This window comes from Python bivittatus, unplaced genomic scaffold, assembly GCF_059951505.1.
Source record: "Python bivittatus isolate LINGU-HERP-01145 unplaced genomic scaffold, Pbiv_v1 ctg000610_np1212, whole genome shotgun sequence".
NCBI classification, from domain to species: Eukaryota; Metazoa; Chordata; class Lepidosauria; order Squamata; family Pythonidae; genus Python; species Python bivittatus.
The window spans coordinates 21,564,758-21,589,297 of NW_028277088.1; the positions used below are offsets into that span (position 1 = coordinate 21,564,758).

The following is a 24,540-nucleotide window of genomic DNA, read 5'->3' on the forward strand; positions in this document are numbered from 1 at the left end:
CGAACATCTCAAAGATTATCACTGAATTGTAATAGAAAATGCAACAATCAATAGGAAAAATATTACAATCAGTGAGCAATAATCGTGTAATTTGTGTGCAATTAGATAAATACATTTTACTTACATTTAATTTTTTTTTTTCCTAATCCCATCCATTTTTGGTCTAGCTTTTTATAACAGCCCTAATTCTGGGATGCTGCCCAAAAGCCAACTGTAGTTCAGAAAAAGTTGGTGTGCCAGTGATACAAATGTTTTTCCTTTCCTCTTTCCCCCTTATTACATTCCCTTCCTTACATTGTAAGTGTTTGTATAGAAACTGCTCGTAGAGAATTTTTGGCTGAAGAATTTGATAAAAGCAATAAATAAATAAAGAATAAATTATTTCCATTGAGTAGTGTGGACACATTTTCTAGAGGCTTGTTTTCAGTTCTAGAATTGTTTGTATTCTGTTTATAACTCAGCTAAATTAAGTGTGCAAAGTACCTTTTTCTTTTTTGATGCTTAGCTAGGATTAGTTTATGTGAGTATCTGATGTTAAGAATTACCTTGCATTATAAAGAAGACCAAATTAATGACAACAGGTAGAACAACTAGTGTTAGAACTGGCAATGAAGATATCAAAGCGGTGGATAGCTTCTGCCTTTTGGGATCAATCATCAACAGTAAAGGAACAAGCAATCAAGAAATATGCCACAGACTAGCACTTGGTAGAGCAGCCATGAAAGCCTTAGAAAAGAGATTCAAATACCATGATGTGTCTATACCTACAAAGATCAGAATTGTGCAAGACATGGTATTCCCCATGACACTCTATGGAAGTGAAAGTTGGACTTTGAAGAAGCAAGATAGGAGGCGTATTGATACCTTTGAACTTCAGTGTTGGAGAAGACTCCTGAGACACCTTGGGCAGCCAGGAAAACAAACTAATGCATCATCAAAGAAATCAACCCAGAGTTCTTCCTCGAGGCACAAATGGCCAGGCTCAAATTATCCTACTTCAGACACATTATGTGAAGACCTAGCTCTCTGAAAAAGGCTCTAATACTGGGAAAGGTGGAGGGAAAGAGAAGAAAAGGATAACCAGTAGCAAGGTGGATAGACTTAATTACAGTGGTGATGAGTGCACCCTTGGGAATCCTGAAAAAACAGGTTAGGGATAGATCATCATGGAGAAAACCTATCTATGTGGTCACTAAGAGTTGAAAACAGCTTGATGGCACATAATCAATCAATTGTTTACATGCTAATAAAATCTAATCTGGTTCTACCAGATGCCCTGAGAACCAGTGGTGAAAAAGTTAATAAACTACTTCAAAGGCAGTCACTATATGTTATTGGTTTACAACAGTAAATTATTTTAAAATGTCTTGTTCAAACACAATGTGCTAGTTAAAAAGAGAAAACTCACAATGTTAGCATGAGAAGAAAACTACCTTATTATTATTCTTTGAATAGGGTAGAACTTTTAACATGAAAAAGCCAGTTTATAGGAATAACCCAGCTGGATCAGGCCAAGGCTAAGGCCATGCTCGTTAGGAATTCTGGGAGCTGTATGTCCTATTAAATCTGGAGGGTATTAGTTTGGCAGAAACTGATTGATGCTTATATTTATTTGTATTTAAATAGTTTTTTTAAAAAAAGAGTAATTGTTAATTAAAAATTAATTAAGAAGCAAAATCTCAGTGTAGACGTGGCTTTTAAATTTTGTCAGAATGTTACCAATGCATATCATAGCAACATTTTCTTAAACAATAGTACTATTTACTTGGGCATTCAAAAAGGGTATACTTCTTGCTGTAGTCCAGGGTGACACACTTTTTTTGTCTTTGTGCATTATAGTGTCTTCCAGCATGACCCTCAGCTTGAAACCCATTCCTCCTGTGAAGCAAAATACTGTTTAAAAGTGGAGCACCGCATCTCTTTGCAAAGCTGTTTTGAAGGTTTGCTTTGCTTAACATGATGGTTCATAGATGCACTTTGCTACTTCTAAAGTCTAAGATTTCCTTTCTCGTGATGTCATCATGTCATGACTGAACTATGTTTCACCATAGGATATGGGATATGGTACCCAGTTTTGCTGGAAGGCAGAATGAATTAAATTTGCCATGCAACTCACTTTGTTGGATAACCTACAATAGTTTTGTAGTGCATTTCTGTTTTTTTGTAGTTAAGTGAGCAATTCTTCAAACTGCCATCTTCAGAAAAAATAAATTTGTTATTCTGAATCCCTTTATTGCTGTATATAAAGAGGAAAGAATTGTAGTGTGGTATGTGATAACTATAGAATGGAACTGAAGGAAGCAGCTGGCTGTGAGTAGAGCCTGTAAAGAAAGCCACCATTTGGCTCAGACAGATGATGAGAAAACAGGAAAGTGTGCTGGACCATCTGGCTGGCTGGCTGCTTGCATGTTTATACCTGTACAAAACCATTTCCTTGCAAGATCAAGTGTTGGCTCTATGCTCTGGATAGCTTCTTGGGTCTTGGGCTAGAAAGGAACACTGCCCTGTGGTAGCAGGATTCCTTAGGGATGATTCCAGAGGATGCTTCCCCTCTTGGAGCTCCATAAGAAGGTTGTGGGACTAAGGGCTTTCCATTTTATTTTTGTATGGTCTATGGAGGTACAGGGAAATGGCAGGAGAATCTGGACTAGCTGGCTGTGGATTGGTATAAAAAGATGAGTGAGAGTAAGGAATAAATGGCCTGGGAGTGAACACTGAAGTACTAATTGGCAAGAGATATGGTAAGAGGATATGACCTGGATGTAGTAGAAAAATGAAGATAGGCTGATGGTAGGCCTGGCTTGCTTCCAACTTAAGAGATCCTGCTCTTCAGGCAAGTTCAGTTGCTAGAAAAACATCTATTATCTAGGATTTAATCCTGGATGAAAGTGTTGATTTGGCATATATTACAATTATAATAGTAATAAAATATACATCACGAAGACCTAGCAGACAGAAGAGGGGGAGTCATCTGTCCCAGGAGCAGATAGTACAACAAGGCTAGTACTAGAGGGCAGAGAAGAACTAGTTGTGGTCTATAATGATGCCATCTTGAACAAAAGCTCCATCTAATTTTCCAGTTTTGTGTCCTGCTGATGGCTGATACATGTAAAGATGCTATTAGTATACAATCCATATTCAGGTCTTTTGGCCATAAAAAGAAGAAAAGGGAGAGGAGGAGGAGGAGGAGGAGGAGGAGGAGAGTGATAGTGTACAATCCACTTAACAGTCTCACTGGAATCATCTCAAGTGTGGCATTGGATTACCCTAAGCTCCTTGTTCTGAGGAATCTCACCACCTAACCTAAGTTTGCTCAGCAAGGAGCATCTCAAAATTTCATGCCAACATAGGGCCTGTCCCAACTACTATCAAATTAACATTGTGTCTTGACTACTGCAGCACATACTATATGGTGCTACCTTCAGAAAGTTCCTGCCGATCAGTACATCTGTAAGGATGAAAATTATGCACAATTGCCATTTCTGTGCAAAACAGAATTAAAGGTATTGGTATTTGTTTTTAAGGCCATAAGTGGCTTAGGACCTCATGTCTAACAGCACCTGTCCTGTTTTTAATTCTGTTACTAATCCTTAAATTGTCCAATCATTAAGATATGATTGCAGAAAAGCTCATTTTGCAGATGCCCTCATTATCAGAGATGAATCTTTCTGGAGCACAGGAGAAAGCATTGCTCCCAGGGTATGGAAGGCATTCCTTCAGGAAGTGCATTTGGCTACTGCTCTTTCAGCATAGACAACATATTAAAATGTATCTCTTTCACCAGGCTTTTAGTATTAATTTTAGTTTTTATCTTAATTTTTCTTTTTAATAATTTGTATGTAGTATTCTGTTTTAGGGGTTTTTTAGTTTGTTTTTTAAATTCTTTGAGTACTAACAAGAATAGAAAGCTGGGATATCAATGAAATAAATAGGGTTAGAGTTAGGGTATATCCCTCAAATAAAACAAGAGGGTAGTGCAAGTTCCCCAACTTTTTCAAACACAAGTCACAAGGTAAGTTTACTTTACCATTAATTTCTGGATTCAAAAGAGGGGTACATTTCATTGTTGCACTCAAAAAGAAATGTAAAAATCTGGTTCCAACAAAATGGTTACCAAGTCATTTTCAGTTGAGGTGATAAACAGTGTTCTTGGGGAGAGGACGGGACAGAAGAACCTAGCTAGTTTGCCTTCTTATAAATGACTATTTTGTGACTAGGTACTTCCACAAAGAGAATGTCCATGTCCCAATTAGGGATCCCTGTTCTAAAATAATTACTATAAAAGTTGGAATATGTGCTTATAATGATTACTACTTAGATGATTCATTAGATGTATGTTACTAGTAATAATTTATATTTAAGTGTTACAATACAAATATTAAACATGGAAATGTCAAAATATTATCATTCCACTAATTAAAATTCAAGGAGTTCCTGCTTTTGTGGCTATACTGTGTTCTTTATTCAAGTCACAATGGCTTTATTTTTAGCTTTCAATTTTATTTTTAGCTCCCCACTGAAGAATTCTTGACTTAACTTCTGAACATGATCCAATACATCATATAAAGATGAGTTATGAAGGCAGATTACATAGCAATGCAGTACTGGGAAGTACCATAGGTTTCAAAATCCCTAACTCTTTTTTAATTCTGTTACTAATCTCTTTGTTAGCTGAAATGCCATTTATTTTTCTCTAGTTCTGTGCTGTTTTTATCTAAGATAGAGAATGAAAGATGGAAGAATGCCTTCATGTAGGTATAAGACTGTAGATTGTCCTTTGGTAATATTCTGTAGCATATATTAAATGTTATGTTTAACTGATACTCTCCGTTACAGTGTAAGATGTAGACCTAAAATATTATACTAAAATATGGCTTACTTTATTGGCTTATGTAAAGTGGCTTGGGCATTTGTAATTGGGTTCATAGCTTTTTTTTCTCAAGGAGGTCTGGAAAATCTGCAGTACTCTAGATGCAGCTGAATTACAACTCCCATCTTCCGTCTCTTGGTCATGCTGGCAGGGGCTAATGGGAGTTATAATTTAGCAATATATGGAGAAGTAAGATTCACCAGTGCAGCCTGAGCAAATGAGGTGATTGAAATGGATGGTGCAGTCCTAGCTACCACATAATGTATACAACACCCATAAAATAGTTATGCCATTGCAACCTTCGTCTTGATTTTTTTTTTTTTTTAACATACTCTGTGGACATCTTCTGGGGCTGTTCTGACATGGTTTCTTGCCCAACTCTACAATTTTTGCTTGTTTTATATAAAAGTAAATCCATCAATATTCAAGGGTTTTATTTTACTGAATCTCTTTCTTTAGCTAGATAGCTAGATAACGGGAGGTCAGAGCTTTTGATTTCTTAAATAACATTGAGAATCAGGAATGGCTAGGGACAAGAGCAGTTAGACTAATTCCTAAGCTAAAATCTGGCTGCAAAGCAGGCTGGGCAGTTGTTTCCCAATCTTTGGATACAAATTAATATATTTAAATTATGTTGTAGTTTATTAAGTTAAGACATCAAAGTCAAGCAGAGAAATGAGAACTGAAATTCTGACAACTGTTATTAGTGTATGTTTTTCATTCAATTAAAGCCCACCTTTCTACTCAAGTGTTCATTCAGAGGGACTAATTACAATAAAATATTCAAACCATCTAAATGTACATTAAAATTAAAACTAACATTAATTAAAATTAAAAGCCTGACAAAAGAGATGCTTCCATATAGATTTCTTAAGCGCTGTGAGAGTAGAGGGCAAACACAACTTCCAGAGAAGTGCATGCTGTAACTTGGGAGCAATGAAAAAGAAAGCTGTCTTACTTGTGCTTCTGACAGTGGGGGTCTTCAGAAAGGCCAGTTATAGCAGAAAAGATACGCTCATAAGTAAAGTACAGCTAGATTCTGGAGGGTTTTTTGACCTTAGCTACCAAAAATTGGTTACATATTATTTTGAAGTGCAAAGCATACAAAAACTGTATGTTAAGCCCTCAGATCAACTGAACATAGTTTTATAAACCAAAGATTTTCACTTTTCCAAACCTATTCATTGTTACTTAGAACAAAACCAGACTGAATTCAGGTCTGCAAATTAGTCAAGAATTAAATACATTGGCCTCTACTGGATTGTCTAGTTGAGTCTTGTATAATTTCTTTTTATATTTCCTCTTTTTAAGCAGTCAAGCATTGCATTTCTGCTTTGTTGGCAGGATAGCTATAGGCTACATCTAGTGTGTGTATGCCCACACATTAGAGCTTCTTTTCTTTCTCTTCTATCCTTTTCTCTGAATGCACTCACATCAGCTCTGCAAGGTCCTCCAATCCTCCAGAACTAATCTGGAGGATGGTGTGGTGTGGTGGAATTATTTTAACCATATTCCATGATGAAGTTCTTGGTAACTCAAAACGTTAGATGCTGTTTGCAACCTTCACTGACCTAATAAAAATATTGCCTTAATATCAGCTCTGAACTTTTCTTAGAGTCAACATTTCTGTTTTTGCTTTTTGCTATAACACATTAGTACATAGTATAACAACTTTTTCTCCATCTATCATTCATCCATCTTATAATAACAAGATTTGCTGAGTGAAAATATAAGACTGCTACTGCTATTATACTGTCAGTGCAGCATGTGGGAGCTGTACTTCAGAATAGACAAGACAACTAGATGAACATAACTTGGTTCCTCAGTGGTCTTGTGGGCCAGCTCTTGTACATCCTGCTGTATGTGTCTTCTGCCCTTCAAAATAAGCCATTAGCCCTGGGTGGCTTTTCCTCCTTATTTAGCAGTGTAGCACAATGTCTGTTCCAATAACTATAAATCCAAATAAAAATGGAGCATTCAGCATGCTGTGCACTGTCTCTGAATGGCAAGATTATTGAGCTGTCAAATAAATGTTCCAAGCTGAATATTTTTCTGATGAAGAAACATTGAATCACCACTCATGGGGAATATTACTAGTTTTGGCAGCCAGCATAATTCAGCTTGGCCAAATCTTTTCATTTGACCATTCCTCTAATATTATTAGCTATCATTCAAAAATTAACTATAGATGATTGTCATGAGAAAAATGTTTTATCACAGTGTATGTATGTGACCTGAAGTGTGCAAATTGCCCTTGATCCAATTTGAACTGACAATTAGGTCTGGATTGCTGAGTTAGTTTGATCTGAATCATCAAATCAATTCAGACTGAATCACCTAAATTGGACAATTTGATTCTAATCTGTTCATGCTACCAAAAAGTAGAGTATATGTGCATGCACGAAACTCATCCAAATCAGTTTGAATCAAATCATAGAGCTCCAGATAAATTTGATTTGATTCAGCAATCCAGTTCAAAAGGTTGGTTGGATTCAGTCAAATTTATTTCTAATTGATTCTCCAAACTGAATCTTTTCATATCCCTAATACGTATTAATATTATTATTGATAATAATAATAATAATAATAATAATAATATCACCATCAGTCAATTGCAAAAGGCAGCTTTACTTTGAACAGCTTACATCCTGCAATGATACCTTTTACACCATCAAACAACATCTGCCTATCCCAGGTCCTTGGGAAGGACTCGATAGGTGGATAAAAATGCCAAATGCAGTCTAAACATCTGGCTGACTGTGCAACCAACAATGATAATAATTCAGTCATTGGTTACTTTTTCCGGCCAAAATTATAGCATTTCCAGGGAGTTGCAATAGCGTCAGGGGCTACTAGATATGTCTGAGTATCTTTGGGACATAAATATTTATGCCAGTACAGATAGATCCAAGAAGGGGAATTGATATTTATGCCAGCATAAACAGATCCAAAAAGGGGAATTGAAGATTTATTTATAAAAGAAAAAGCCTAAATCACCTACCTGAATATTTTTCTGATTCCCAATTCTATCCCAGATATTTGTATTTGATTGAAATAGCATATAACTGAATCACAAGCAGATAAAACAGGCAGCAAATAGATCTACATTCATACTCAGCAGTATCCATAATTCAATGTGTACATATCAGCATTGAAACCAAAGTGGCTTAAGTAGACTTCACTGCCCTAGATTGTGTCTACCAGTGTGGCAATTTTAAGCAGAATAAGTAACTCAATTTTTAAGATGTTCAACATTGATAGAGTTAAAACAACATAAAATAAAATGGCCTACTAAAATCAAAATAAGCTGCAGCACTTTAAGCTTTTGTCTGGTAAACAGTATACCAGACAGTTTAATGTTGTCTGTTCCCTTCTTTTATAATGCAGCTGAAGACTTAGGCTGATTATGAAATACAATATAATTAATATTGCCTGATTAAGAAAGAAAAAATGTCAAGACCTTGTTCTGATTTGATTCTTGCTAGCATTAAATCAGAACAAATAATTCAGGAATTTTTCTTGGTGCATGTCTTTTACAAAATGCAAATGACGTTCTTCTTAATTGAATGTTGCTTGCCTAAGCACTATAATAACAGGTATTTCAATATTATTTAGATTGGCTTGTGATCTCCATTATACAGCGTTATCTATTTTCCTTTGAATTAAGAAACATTCCTTATTTCATGTCCTGTTTCAAACTGAGCACACACACATTGGCTTGATTTACAAATGGTTTACTGAAGAGCAGCACTGCAGCAAGTTACAAAGGCAGGCAGAGAACTGGCTGTGCAAATGCATACAATGCTCTTGAAAATTCAGAGGAGTGAACCTTGCCTAGCAGCTAGGCAGTTAGAGATTTCAGTCCAGAGACAAACAGAGCATGGATTCAGAGAGGCAACACAATCTATTACAGTCCAAGAATCAAACATCAGAGAGGTTAGTCAGCTGATGTGAATCAAAGTGCCAAGAGTCAAGGAGCAGAGTAGGAAGCAAAGACACAGGAACAGATGAGAGGAGCTGAGTTGTTCCCAACAAAGAGCTGGCCACTGCTCTTAAATAGGGCACATGCAGATGTGGCTCAATTACTGGCAAGGGCACCTTCTTGAGCAAAGCACCCCTGCTCAGCATTCCAAGGAAATCACCTGACTTCTCCTGCCCCTACTGAACTCCTGCTCCTGCTGATTTTCTGGGGAATCAACCTCAAGTGGCTGATTGTCGGCCAGTTCTGAGACTGGCAACCTGAAGGATCAGACCCCTCAGCCTCTGACTCTGAGGAGCCAGAATAACTCCTAACATTTCACCTCTGCTTGCTAAAAGTAGTAGGATAAGCATAAAAGTCAAGTTATAGTTATGCAAATCCTTTTTTTTTTGTAAAATATTAACTATATGTTAAAAGTGATTGATTTAATGGCTAAAAAAAGACATAGGTACCCAGCGTATTGTAGCCTTTGATATTTATCAGTTATTGTTGAGCCTAGATTTGTTTGTTTCATATATAGGCTGTTGAACTCCAGGTGACTCGGGAGGGTTCACAAAGTTAAAATAATAACAGTTCTATAAAACAACAACCATTAAGGGAACAAAATCGTCTTTCCACATCTCTCTCCATCTTAAAGTGGCCCATTCAGCCATCTTAAACCAAGGCCTGGAGGGAAGAGCCAGTTTTTTAAAGAATGCTTGAAGGTGAGCAAGATGGGAACCATTCAGTTCTCTGTGGAGATGTTGTTCCAAAGAGCAGGTGCAGAGACAGAGAAGGCCAGTAACAGAAGAATTTAATATAGACTTGAATAGCATGGCTTAGATGGTATTATCGAGCTTGCTAATTAGCCAGCAAGCTCACACAAATTTATGAGGTAATGCTAGTTTAAAATTCTACACTATAAATCAATTCAGTAGACCACTAATTAAGAAAAAGTAGTCATTCATATGAACCTTAAACATTTGCATGCTACCACGTAACATTTCTTTTTTCAGATCAGCATAGAATGGATTAGAATGATAAAGATTATCTGAGGTTGGTATATAGGCAGCCCTTATTTTGAAAAGGATTTGGCCTTATATGAGTGAGCAGGCCCAGTTATGGAAAAATATTGTGCAGAAAACATAAGATCTTGCCTGCATCAAATGGAAGGTTCATCTAGCAGAACATCTGCTTTCTGTAACTGTGATTCTGTAATTCCATGAAGCAGTAATACCTCTGAATTTGGAGATTTCACATAATTGTCAGGGGAATTTGGAGGTAGGGTCAGAGGGTAGAAGCCCTTTGAACCTTTTCAGTTCAAAGCTTCTCAAACCCTATCTATCTACCCACGTTATGGTCTGCAATTCCCTCTCTGAACTTAAAGCCCTTTCTCTGCTTTTTTAGTTGGAAAACTTACAATTCATGAAGTTCTACAGAATCTTATATTAAGAACACAATTTTATTTTCATTTCAGTGATATTTAGGTGGCTGAAAGGCATATTTGTGCAAAGATTAAATGCAACTTTCAGCTTCTCACTGTCATCATGAAATTTGGAGATAAGTAAATAAAAAAGATATAGCTTACAGATAGTCCTCAGGTTATGACAGCAATTGGGACTGGAATTTCCATCGCTAAACGATGCAGTTGTAAAGCACGATGTCACATGACTGCATCGCTTAGCAACAGCAATCCTGGCAGTCCTGGTTGCTGTTGTAATCCAGGACCATGCAGGTTCTTAAGCGGGAAGAGACTGGAGTCCCAGGCAAGGAGCGCAGGCAGGCGCATCTCATACAGGGCTTCTTGGGAGAAAAAGCAGCAGAAGCAACTTGTGACATTCCCTGCCCACTTCCCCATTGATTTTGCTTGTGGGAAACGAGCAGGGAAGACCACAGGGCACTGCAACCGTCATAATTGCAAGCCGGTTGCCAAGCACCTGAATCATGATCATGGTCATGAGGCACTTCAAGGACCAGTCATAAGTACTGCTTATTCAGCACCATTGTAACTTTGAATGGTCACTGAACAAGTGGTCATAATTTGAGGACTACCTGTATTATAAAGCTATCCATCTAAGTGGCAGAACCACTGTGTGTTTGAAAATAAGACCTGAAATGCATATGAATTGTTATCTTAAAAACTGCTATCTCATTGGATAAATATTTGAACCTGTGCTAAAAGCAATTATTCATTGTTAGTTTCAAGAGATACTTGAAGTTGCTGAGTGTGCTCAGCCATGATCAATTGAATAAACAAAATAGTTGAACACACTCCTGAACTTTTTCTACGGCAAGTCATTTTTCATTGCCTCATTTACAGTATGAGCATATAAGACTTACCTATATTACAGGGTTGTTGTAAGGACTGCAACACAATTGTATATCTAAGAACAACTTTGAATTTTCCAAAACACTATTATTATGCCAAATACTGAATTGAGTGATGGCTAATTATGGCAAATTATAAAATGCAATCCATTGTAATCTATCTTCTGTCCATTATATTGTGGGGAAGAGGTTGGAGTATCTGTTTTAGAAGAATGTCAGTAAAGGTGTTGGTCATTCTAATCTGTTTCAAGAGTGAATTACCTAGCAGTAGATCAGCTGCTCAAAATGATGTGCACCATGTGCTTGCTTAGCCTCTACAGTTGGCAGCTTCATTGTTCCCAAAGAACAGAGCTGTCAAAGGGAGTCATGGTTTTAGAGAGACAGATGGCCTCTATGGTAGACTGAAAACATGAACAGCTTTGAAAATTAGGATAAAAAGATCAATTTGTCTGAGTACTCATTAGGGAAGCAAGTGAAGTTAGGGGGAAATGCAAAGGTGACGAGCTTTTCATAACCTATGTCACAAAATAGACTGGCTCCTGAATACTAATTACCAAATTTGTATTGGGGCATTGTTTTCATTATTTATTCTTAAGTGTTACTAAGATATGATTCAAGCTGATCAACTCCAAGTAGAAAAACAATGGACTTTGTTACTGGTTTAGTTCTAATGGATTACTGATACATTCTAACTCTGACTTATTTTCTGTGGGCTGGGTTGATGGGATCCAGACTAAAATACTTAGTTGAACTTTACAGTGAACTTAGTTTGAGCCCAGTCTAGCATAGTAGCTCACAGAAAATAAAGGAACATATAAATCTAATTGATTTCTATGGGAACTAAAGGTAACAACCTTAATCTAGAACCAAACTATTGTTTGTGGATTTATATATAAACTTCTATTATCTGTGCCTCCTGGACAGTAATTAATTATTCTTTTTTGGTTCTTCTACAGCCAGGCTACATAGCTGTAATGTCTAAGGGCCAGCTGAAATGTCCTTGGGTTAGATCTTTCTGTGCTGAATCCAAAGCTCTCCTTGTTCAGAAAATGATACATAGTTTTTGTCACTGGATTCAGCATATTGAAATTATTTAGGACTGTCTGCATCTTTCCTTATCCTAATTATATGCCTTCATTATGATTTTCTTTCTGGCCTCACTGGGGGTTGAATATGATCTAGTTAAGCTCTTCCTTCATTTCACCCACCACTTTTTTTTCTTCTTCCACCAGCCTGTATATTCATTCATTCTGCTGCCTTCTCTCTCTGCTAGCAGATCCTGAAGTCTCCTGGTGGAGTCTGTTTTCATCCAGCAGAAATTATTTCACCTTGCCAAACTGCCTCATCCTAACTCCCTTCAAAGAACATACTATTTTTTAGTTAGGCTTGCACCCTTAGGCTGCAATCAACTGAAAACCCACCTGAGCGTATGCCTCATTGAACATGGCAGGACTTTCCTTTTTGCCAACAAGTATTGTATTCCATTTTTGTTATTTGATTAGAGAGGATCATGGGTAGGCAATTTTAATTCTGTCAACTAATGGGCAATGGAAAATAGAGAAACCACTTCCAAACTAATCTTGTGAAAAATTAAATGTACACCTGAAAACAAGTGTCTGTTTCTTCCTTCCCAACACATAATTGTAATTTTAAGTTTTTAAAGTATATTGTAATGCCGAAAATGAACAGATTACTAAAATAATACAGGCACCATTCAGCTGGTCCACTGTTTGTTTCTTATCGCTCCTGAAATGAACATGATGAAATCATTTGATGCTAAATCATGAAACACTCCATTATTTTATATGAGGTGGTAGGCTGTACCATAGTTGCAGTAATATTAGCTCTAATTGATTAAACTATAACTTTGTGGATAATTATAGCTCAACCAAACATAATTTGCTGAGACAAATGCTTGAATAGTGTCATACAATGTTAAATCAGTTGGAGATCAACAAAGACTGCTTTGGTCTCCAGCTAAAGAAAAAGGGCCACTTCATAAAAGTAGAAGCTATAATTTACAGTATATCATAGGCACGCAAAGTTTTTATCCCCAAAGTTTGTATGAATGGCCAGTAAGTGTGGAAGGGTATGTATTCACTACATACTGTATCCATCACACACACATCAAGTGAGCTTTGTTCCACTTGTCAAGGCTCTGGAACTGTGTCTCTAGTGTCTGGTCCTAAAGGTGAATGTAGCTTGTGAAAGGAGCCTTGTGTGTATATGGGGACAGGTTTTGTTCCTCTTCCAAGAAGGTAGGTGAGTGGACTGGACAAGGCTATAGCACTAAGATCTGTCCTATGTTGGACATTAAGAGTAGAATTTTGAACATACTGAAGGGTAGAAATATCATCTATAGCCAAGGAAATGGTAGGATTTACATATGTGGCTGCAAATGATAACTGACCACAGTATAAGCAGAAAATATGGAGAGGTTTCTGAGCTGCTTGATGAGCCAATGGATTCTTTCAAACACTCACATTCTTTCCAGCACTCATTCTCATATTCTAGTATCCTCCATTTGCAAGTATCCTCCATTTCAAAAAAATTGCCCCATCACTATGTAGAGCAAAGGTTCTGAACCCCTAAAGTTTCCTAATCTGCCCAAGTCTTTAGTGTCCTTACCTGTCCTTAACATTAGTGATTCCAAATCAGACAGATGGGGGTCGGGGACCATTGTTTTGTGTACAACCATAATCTCCTTCCAGGGGGATAGCTTATGTGAGACCATGGAATAAGCATTTATGTTTTGCTATATCTAGATGGAGTGAATTGAATGGAATGCAATGTTATCAAAACAAACCATCTGCAGCACATTTGATGATTGGTTGAAAGAAGAAAAGCTATGGATTTTGATCACCCTTCTGTACTGCTGGTGCATGAGGTTCAATGCTTATTGAAGGCACTACTGATCCCATTCCATAGGTCAGCTTTTATCTGCTTAACACTTGCAAAATGCCATTCACTACTTCCTCCAATGCTGCAGAATAATCTCTTATAAATCCTCAGAAAATGGAAACATAGAAACCTCAGTCAGGCACACAAGTAAGAGATAATCATTCACATCTTCTGGATTTTTCTCTCCTGGGATGCCAACTGTTAAATAGGTTTTGTTCCTCTAATTATGAAGAACAGTGAGAATTCATTACACTGTGGATTTATATTATAGAGAACTGATATCATGGCTGTGCTCATAAGATCAGATTAAGTAAAGACCTAGCCAAGTGTTTTTGGCTTGGAAAACTGCAGGATAGAGATACATAAATAATGGATTGGCATGAGACAAAGTCAGCATCCTTGGGGCAGGGAACAAAATTAGGGTTACTGATCCATTCTGATAATGCTATAAATAAGCTCAGAAAAGCTCAAAGACTGAACAGTTCATCAGTTGAAAGAAGATACATAGTCTGTTCACTGCCCAGAGTCCCTTGTTGAGATGGACAGCCACATAAATTGGATAAACAAACAAACAAACAGAAGTTAAACAGAAGCAAAAATGGTAGCGTTGAGTAATTCTTCTCTGACCCTGTATGTGGTGGCCCCAGCCATGATAAGTCCACTGTTTTGTTTTTGCAGAACAAAAGGCAGGAAGTGACCGTATTGTGGTGGCTGTTTGTCTGGGGCTTTCCGAGTGACTTGCCGCACTTCACTGGTACAAGTGGTTACCCAGCATAGCAGAAAACTCCATTAGTTGTCTCACGTGAACAGTCCTTTTCCTACAGCAGCTCACCTCTGTTTCTGAAAACTTGCTCTTAAGATTGTCTTTGAAATTGAAAGAAGAAATTAGGAAAGTTGTAATTCAGAGGGTATCCTATACAGTAGACCAGCCTCTATTTCTCAAAAATTAAAAGGTCAGATAGGAGCAAGTTATTGGGATTTTGAAGGTGATAAGGTTGTAGCAGTTTACGTAATTTAGAAATGGCAAAACGCAAATACAGTGATACCTCGGGATACGAACGCCTCTGCTTGCGAATTTTTCGGGTTACGACCAGCTCTGGCCCCAAAATTTTACCTCGGTTTGCGAACTCCGCCTCGGGGTACAAGCCATTTTCCGCCTGTGCCACGTGGTCCGCGGCCATTTTCTGCCCGTGCCACGTGGTCCGCGGCCATTTTTCCGCCCGTGCCACGTGGTCCGCGGCTGTTTTTCCGGCCCTGCCGCGTGTTCCGCGGCCGTTTTCGCGCCGCGCCGGGCTGTTTTTGCGCCGCGCCGGGCCGTTTTCGCGCCGCGCCGGGCCGTTTTCACGCCGCGCCGCGCTGCACCCGGCCATTTTCGCGCCGCACCACGCCGCGCCCGGCCGCTTTCCGTGTGGTCCGTGGACGCCAGAACGGATTAACGGTAATTACATTGAACCTTATGGGAAATTGCCTCGGGTTGCGACCAAATTCGGGCGGAGGGCGGAATGGATTAACCGGATTTACATTGAACCCTATGGGGAAATTTGCCTCGGGGTGTGACCAAATTCAGAGGGCGGAACAGATTAACCGGATTTACATTGAACCCTATGGGGAAATTTCCTTCGGGTTACGACCAACTCGGGATACGCCCAGAGTCACGGAACGGATTAAGTTCGTATCCCGAGGTACCACTGTATAGTCACTTTTCATTCTGTTTTATGCCTATTATTTTTGCTTTGTCAGTTTAATCTGATCAGTTCATTCCCCACCCCCAGGCAATGTAGACACTCCTGCCCTCTCCCAAAAAACCATTCATTTCCTATTTCTCAGATCAGTGCATTTAGAATGCAAATGTACTGAAGAAGTTAGGAAAGCAACTAATACAATATGGAAGATTATTTATTATACATGCTTAGCCGCTATGTGTATTAGTTACTGGAATAACTTGACCGTTGTATGTTTTGTGTCTTTGTGATAAGAGTGGCCAAAATTAAAATATGAATGCTATGAATATTATTATTTAAATTTACATTTATTGGCCATCCAACTCCAGTGGATTCTGGGCAGCATACAAAATTAGAAAAAATATAAAAACAGCTAAAAACATAAAATCAGACAGGCAGACCAGACTAAAACAACCTGATAAACAATGAAATCAACAAAATAACACAGGCCTGGGACCAAAGCCAGTTTTCTGAAACCCCAAGAGAGAGTCATCAGTATCTCTGGGAGGATGCTGTTCTAGAGCATGGGGGCCACAACAGAGAAGGCACACTTGCTAGGTCCCATAAGATGCCAGTGTTTAATGGACAGTAATTAATCTATACAACTCCATAATAATCTATAGAACTATACCTTACATATTGGTATTTTGTTCTGTGTCCCAAGCTTTTAATTATACTGTGCTGAAAAGGTAGAATTTCAGTAGAATGTAACAACATTTCATTTTGATAACTCCAACAGAATATGATTTATGGCTACATACAATACGTACTTAAATTAAAACATTTAAAATCATTTCCTTAGATCTATGGAAAGATCTGGAGCATACCTACTCTGCTGGAACCTACTGGATGGGCGGAAATTATTAGAATAGAATAAAAGAAGAGTCTATTATATAAATTATCATGGTGCTCAAATAAAAATTCAACTTAAAATACATTTTACCTTAGATAAGGTAGTCATTATTAAAGTGGGACAAATTTTGGAAAGTTAGGAAAGGAAGTATGATACTTATAAAATTTGTCATCAACAAATTATTAGATGCCGTCCCTACTTTTTATAATAATTTAAGCAGAATAGTTTTATGAAGTTCAGAAAAATCCTTTTCAGCAATAGCAGTATAAGCAAATCTATGACAACTCCAGACATAATAATCTATACAACCCCATAATAATCTATAGAACTATATCTTACATATTGGTATTTTGTTCTGTGTCCCAAGCTTTTAATTATACTGTGCTGAAAAGGTAGAATTTCAGTAGAATGTAACAAAATTTTATTTTGATAACTCGAACAGAATATGATTTATGGCTACATACAATACATACTTAAATTAAAACATTTAAAATCATTTCCTTAGATCTATATTTATTCCAATAGTTCATACGGCAAATGCAGTTTCTTAAGGTTTATACAAAATTCATCTTCCCATCCCAAAGCAATTCATAGCAATTCATATTAGAATTCTATTTTCATTTGTACACTGATGATGAAACAGTTATTTGCCCAGTTTTTGTTAGAATTATCATTAATATATAGATCATCATTACTACATAATATCTTGGTATCTATTTTTAATGGTCCTATTAATACAGCTATAAAAGCTGTAGCTGACAACGTATAAAATGGCAAATTGAAAGTTGCGTTTGTAAATTCGATTCATAAACCATATAAACCCACTTAATGATAGTTAGCAGATCCAGTTCATTGACAATGCACTCATATTTTGGAGATCTGTTCAGAAAAAAATGAAACAAATTCATGTCACATTAAAACCAATGATGTATAAGTAACATAGTAGCATTGATCTTGTCATTACTTTAGTCTCCACTCCAGTAGTTACTTAAAGATAATCTTTAAGCTTTGGTGCATTTCTTTATTGTGGACTTTCACTTTCAGACATTTCCCATTGGTGAGACCATGCTACCAATAAAGCTTAATAGTGGGTAAAATGACCTAAAGCAATTCATGTTGTGATCACAGTTACTGCTTTGACATCAGAAAGAAGACTGATCCACAGTGTTATACTTTGTTACATTCCCACTGAGAATTTAATTCATCAGGTACAACTTCTAACAGTTTAACTGAATTGAACAATAGAGTTTATTTGACCCTGCACTGATTTTTGTTACTTTTGTTACTTTGATTCCAAGCTGTTGTTCACATGTGAGATAATCCAAGGTATGTTCTGCCATTTGTTTGCAACCATAAACTGCAGATATCAAATAGTCCATTTTGAATAAAATAGGCCATAATAGCATCAGATAAATCTGATCTGGATTTTTTTCATAAGACCCCATTCCACATGGTTCTCATGCAGATGGTTTTGTATGTAGGAAAGGGGACTTTTTATTCTTTTTTCTCCATGTAACATAATTTACTTGAGTGCCAGTTTGGCATTGTTTATAGAGCTATTGAAAAGGTTATGGTATTGTTTAATATTCCTAGGAACATGACACAGCATAAGAGCAAAGCTTCATAAGGTGCTGTGGAATCTGAAATGTGTGCTTATGCATTTAGATAGCAGCAGCTCTAAAATGAACTCACAGATGGGGGTATAAATCTAATATGCCTGTAGCTGCTTTTTAAACTCTCTTCATAAAATATGTGCAATAACTCTAGCAAATCTTGTCATGCTATTTTTGTATAGTAGCCTATGTGATTTTTAATGCATGAGAATTTCTGTTTAGATATTCAACAGGACTTTAACTGAGAAGCAGACAAAATGGCTCTGTTTTATATTCATTATCATCATTAATGATTTTTAGATATATCTTGTTCAATATATCTTTTGATAAATTCATTTCTTTGTCATAAATCAGTAAGCTCCAAGTGAGCATATATAATGTGTACTTTCATCCCATGTGAAATCAGCAGAACTTTGGCTTTCCAAAATAAAAGAAATAACTTAGTAGTGCTTTTTAAAAAAAATTGTATCAGAACTATATTAATATATATCTGATATACCACAGATCCTCCTCCTCTTCTTCCTCCTCCTCATTCTTTGTTTTCTTCTTCATAGCAACCTGATCTGATAAACAAAGACCTTTGTGGTATCTTAAATATTAACACATTTATTACGATATATATTTTTGTGGACTATAATTAATTTGAAACTAAGGTGGTTAACTAGTGGTGTTATTACACGTAGAAGTCCAAAACGTTACCTGAATATTAACACAGGACATTCAAAGAATTGTTATAGGGAGAATTATATAATATCTGCCCATTCTATACGTAGTTGTCCATTTTCTGTTTATCAATCCAATCCTGATTATGTTGCTTTAAGTTTGAAATGAATCCCACAAAATTTCATAAAGCAGATTTCATATGGTTGCACTTGTCTTAGGAATCCAAACATACAAGGTGAATGTACTATGATAAATTTAGTTCAATAAAACTGCCTAAAAATGACCTTCTACTCAGACAGTCCATCCTGTCGTGATAGAAACTGAAAGCAATCAAGACGATCACAAATGGTTTCTTATGCAGTAATGCCTAGCAAATAATTTTCCTGATAATTATCTTATAGCATGAAAAAGTTTGTGATCGTTTAATTAACTAGCTAAAGTGTACAATACTAACTAACTTATGTTCCTTGAGCTTGCTCCTGTCACCCTCCTGCCCTGTATGGGTGAACATAAGCTGGTTTTTGTCCTAAGTTTTTTTCCACGGCAGTGTAAACTGTGAGTCACTGGCAACAAAGGCCAGATGGTGTGAAAAACTAGTTCCAGTTTACAAAAAGAAAAACTAATGGTATTTCCTATTTGGAAAGTAATTGCTCACTCAAAAGACATTTGGTGTAATAATAATCTCTTCTGGAGAACTCACATATTGACCCTCATTAGGAACTTGTATTATCTTATTTCATTCACAAGGAACTACATTTAAATTTTAACTAATTTAAAACTGCTTCCATGCCCATTCATTTGAATGAGCCATCTATGGACTTCAGTCTGAACTATTCCCTGAGAGCCAGACAAAGCAGCACATTGGACACAGCAAGGGTGTGAGGAATGAATGGCATATCCATGATTGTAGCCAACATTGAGAAGGAGAGAGGCCAGCACAATAGTCACACATCATAGCTAGGCTACATTCAAACCACCTATTATTGATACTGGATCACAGCTTTGAGAATCCAAGTGCTGAAACACCTGCAGTACCCAACTTTGCAGGGTCTTTGTCCCTAATCAAGTTGTTTGTTTTTTTGAAGGGAGGGGAAACAGTTTCTTAGTCCATCCCTGTTTGACCAGGGCATTCCTCATTGTTTTACCCCAGAAGGTAAAAAGCTATGTCATATGAAACCAGTCAGATTTTAGCAACATTAAAAGATATAAGGCATCTCCATATAAGAATTTAGTGCCATTTTGAAAGCAGCTCCAGACCTCTATGTTCTCATGATTTCAGCAGGGTTTGTTTACTTCCAGCTCAACTGCAAGATAATTGAAAGTACTGAGAATCTACAGTTATGGGGAAGGGGAGGAACGGTTGAAGTGATGTAACTTCCTTGCTGAGTGTAGGGAAATGTGGCCTCATCTCCTCTTCCTGGCTCCTGAGAATTCAGTTCCTATAAGGGATTTGCTAGTGTGGGAATTTTGTAGCTCTCCCTAAATAGCCAGGGCAGAAGAAGAAGCCTGATATTAATAACTGCTTTGTCTGTTTCCCCCAGGATGAGTTGGACTGCTATGTGCTTGGTTACAGGTCCGTCCATCCGTCCGTCCTTCCTTCCCTCCCCCCCTCCCTCCCCGGTACTAATTCATTTTTAGAATGACTTCACTAAATCAGCAGAAGTGAAGACAGTTACAGAACACCTTCAAACAGCAAAAACTAATTGTAGTTTGGAAGGGCCCATAGCCAAAAATGAAGCTCTCAAGGGTTGTCTGTAATAATCATGAATATTACCTCATACAAGTAATATTAATAATATAAATAATTTTTCAATAAACAATTGAATTTATAATATAAATTCAATATAATGGCTATATAATATTTTACAAAAATAGAGGCAATATATTAAACAAGGGTTACATTTAAAATAATTTTTCCAATATGTTTAGTCTGCATAATGGAAATACTATAACTCTTCCATTTTTGTTTACACTTTGAATAATTTGTAAGTCAGCCAGGGATAGGCAGCATATAACAACAACAACAGTAATACCATTTGCCTGCAAGCAAGAACTGGTGAGACCACAAAACAGACAAAGGAATAGAAAAGGAAGAAGCTAAAGTGCTCTGGGACTTTAGAACTCAAACAGACAAGCACCTGCCACACAACACCTCAGACTTAACAACTGTTGATAAGAAAGACAAAAACTTCTGGATAGTGGACATTGCAATACCTGGAGACAGCAGAAGAGAAGAGAAAGAACTGGAGATAATCACAAAATACAAAGACCTGCAGATAGAAATAGAATGACTATGGCAAAAGAAAGCAAAGATGGTACCAATATAATAGACACCTTGGGTGCAATCCCAAAACATCTGGAGCACCACTTGAACGCCATTAGCATTGACAAAATCACCATCAGTGAATTGCAAAAGGCAGCTTTACTTGGAACAGCTTACATCCTGCGACGATACCCTTAACACCATCCAGGTCCTTGAGAAGGATTGATAGGTGGATAAAAATGCCAAATCCAGTTTAAACAGCTGGCTGACTGTGCAACAACAATAATAATAAACACTAAGGTGCTATTATACAGCATGTTTGAGTTCATTATCTAAATAAAATGATTTATTTTGAAATCCATATTAGGACAATGCATTTTAACAGACCAAATTAGGACATTGTACAAACTTCTAAGTTTTCCTGGACTATTAGGAAATATGGTAAATAAAGCAAATGGGAGGGAGGTAAAAATGATGTTTTAAGTGGTAGGGTTTGTATCTTATTACTGTCTTGATGAAGTATGGATATAGTCCTTCCCTCTCAGGAAAGTGGGCAAACTTTTTTGTTGTCATTAAAAGCAACATGGGAGTAATCTATTGGGAGCAACATGCCAGTGATGAGTAGGGCTGAATAAGGAACAGGTAAAGCCAAATCCAGAAGTGGGCTGGATTCTCTTTCTGAAATCCCTTTTTCTCTCTTTACTGTTTCCTTTTCTCACTATCTTCTCTCCCCAACCTCTTTGTCTTCCTGGCCAGTAAGCTACTTAAAAAGGAACAGAGGTCTAAGTTACTTCCAGAGGGTTTGAAAAAAAACGAACAAAGGGCTACATAAAAATAAGACAACTGGCTTTAGGACCATAAGTGGTCTCTTCCTATTCTGCAGTAATTACAGGTTGTTCTGAGAATCCTCCTAAGGCTATCTAGGATGAGAAAATATGTGAACATATTTCCACATCTTGCTGAAAACATAACATTGAATTATTATTCAGACCTGTAAGTAGTTTCACAATAGAGACATAGTTAAGTCATTTCTGGACAAGAGAGTGACCAATAGGAAGTAATTACTTTAATAATGTTAAAGAATCAAAATCGTCTAGTCCACAATGAATGAGCTCAGTGAAATTAATGAATCCTCAGTGGAGAGATATAAGGATAATTTAGTAATAAATAATTCAACATCAATGAATTTTCACTTGGGATCTTAGCTATTTATCTTTATATTCTATTAGTCTTTTTTTAGTATGAGCTGTCTTGATTTTAGTCTTTTTCCGAACTGCTAGTCAATCTCAAGATGCAGTAGCTTAACACAAAGAAAACTGATACTGGAAAATTGTCATTGATACAATTCAGGAAATGACAGAACATTTTAAATCAAAGATGCATTAATAAAAGGTAGCATGAAGAAATTAGAATATATTGGAATTATTATCACCAGGTAGCACAGAATTAAACCACAAACTTGCCTGCTGCTGTGGTTTGGGACTGCTAAATATTGTGTGCATATACTATATGCATGTGGTTTGGCATTTAAAATAATCTAACCATATTACTTATAAAATAGTTATAGTATCAGTTGAGGAAAGTGAGTATGCTTGGATTTCCAACTAGATCTTTATATTTACAAAGTCTAATTAATGTTTTGTGTTAATCAATTTTTAAACATTAACCTATGTTTTATGAGAAAGTCAGCCCTAGATAATAATCATAATCACAATCAAGTTTTATTGTTCAGTTGTGCAGTAAGTACTACATACTGCAAAGTACTTAATGAATAGTTGATTTCTGCACAGTTACTACACATTTCAGACATTATTTAGAAAATGATTTTATACACTATTGAATCTGAATGTCACTACATTTAAACCAATATCTTTTGGCTATGTTCACACAACATGCTTACCCTAGTTAGCCACTAAATCTGTCCAATCTAGGGCCACCAGATCTGGCCTGCAAAAATTAGGCCATGAATGAAGTAAGTATGGGGCTCTCTCATTCTTTTTATATTTTGTCTCCATGACCACATGGGCTTAAAAAATTGTTATTCCCTTATTGACTTGGTCATCATGTTCATACATTTCCACTACACAGGGATCAGTTAGTTTCCTAGGGAAGCTGCTATCCTAACCATATTACACAGTTAGCAGCCACAGTGTGCTGATGATACATCTATCCATCAGGTCTGGTAGGAGGGGCATATTACAAGTCTCATCTGCTAAAGAGGTCCATCTGATTGGACCCAGGAGATGAGCCTTTTCTGCCATAGCACCTGCCCTTTGGAACATCATTCCCCCTGAAGTGAGATTAGCCCTGACCCTATAGTCCTTCCAGAAATCTCTTAAATCATGGTTTTTTAAGCAGGCTTGGGGATCCCATGGTAATAGGGAGACCATGAGATGGTTGAATTATATGTGAGATTTTGGTGCATTCTCCTGTGATCTTATTAATATTTTATGTTAATAATTTTCAGTGGTTATTTGAGATTTGTTTTGTTTGTTTTATTGTACACCACCCAGAGTCTTGTTAGTGAGATGAGCAGCTATATAAATTTTATAAATAAATAATGCCATATGCATTTTAAACCCAACTTGGAAACAACAAGCAGAGGGGCACCTCGTTGTTCAGTCTTCCAAACATGGGACAAGGAAACACTATATGGCTTTAGTACTGCAACAAGGAAGTGTTTAAAATGGAAAGAGATAAATGGAAAAGGAGAACTGACTTCAGAATATGTGGTAATGGTCAAACTCACTGGAGAAGAAAGTAAAGAGATGCAATGTCTTAAATTAAATGATTTAAGATTAAATAGCAGGCAAATTAAAGAAATTGACAATAAATTAAAAGCTTTTATTATAATCAAGATCAAGAGCTCTTTGACAATAAATTAAAAACTTCTGTTATAATCAAGATCAAGAGCTCTCTTCAGGAAATTAAAATGAATAGAAGAAAGGCAGAGAGAAGGTACTCAATTCACTGTTATAAAATCAGGAATCCCCTTCTGGACTGCCATGTGTTTAGGCTGTGCACCATCTCTGGAATCTGTTGCACTTGTCTTCTGCAGTCATCCTTGAGGGCTTCATTTAATTATTTATAAATTGCTTGTTGATTTATGTTATTATTTGCATGACATTCAGGGCTAGATTCTCACATGATACCTTACAAATTAAAAGTTTATAATATAATTAGTAATAATATAGCCAGTAACACAGCCTTAGGTTTTAAAACACAGGTCCAAGAAAAAACCAGAGTTGAATAAAAGAGCTCCAGATGCTTTAAAAAAAAAAAAAAACACTAAAGTGCAGCCAGGGACAATTCTTGGGGAAGGAGTTCCAAAAATAGTAGTCTGTTGCCTGTTTTCTAAAAGCAGTTGTCT

The 24,540-nt window shown here is 36.8% G+C and overlaps 1 protein-coding gene across 1 annotated transcript in view; it reads left to right on the top strand.

Moving 5' to 3' along the window:
• Positions 1–718: 718 nt before the first annotated feature.
• The window catches only part of ZNF804B (zinc finger protein 804B), a 66,491-nt gene continuing 42,669 nt past the window's right edge, over positions 719–24,540 (top strand). Inside the window, exons 1-2 of the mRNA XM_088150531.1 lie at positions 719–793; positions 1,905–1,940. Coding sequence (XP_088006657.1) covers positions 719–793; positions 1,905–1,940 — 111 coding nt within the window. The remainder of the gene's footprint in view (positions 794–1,904; positions 1,941–24,540) is intronic.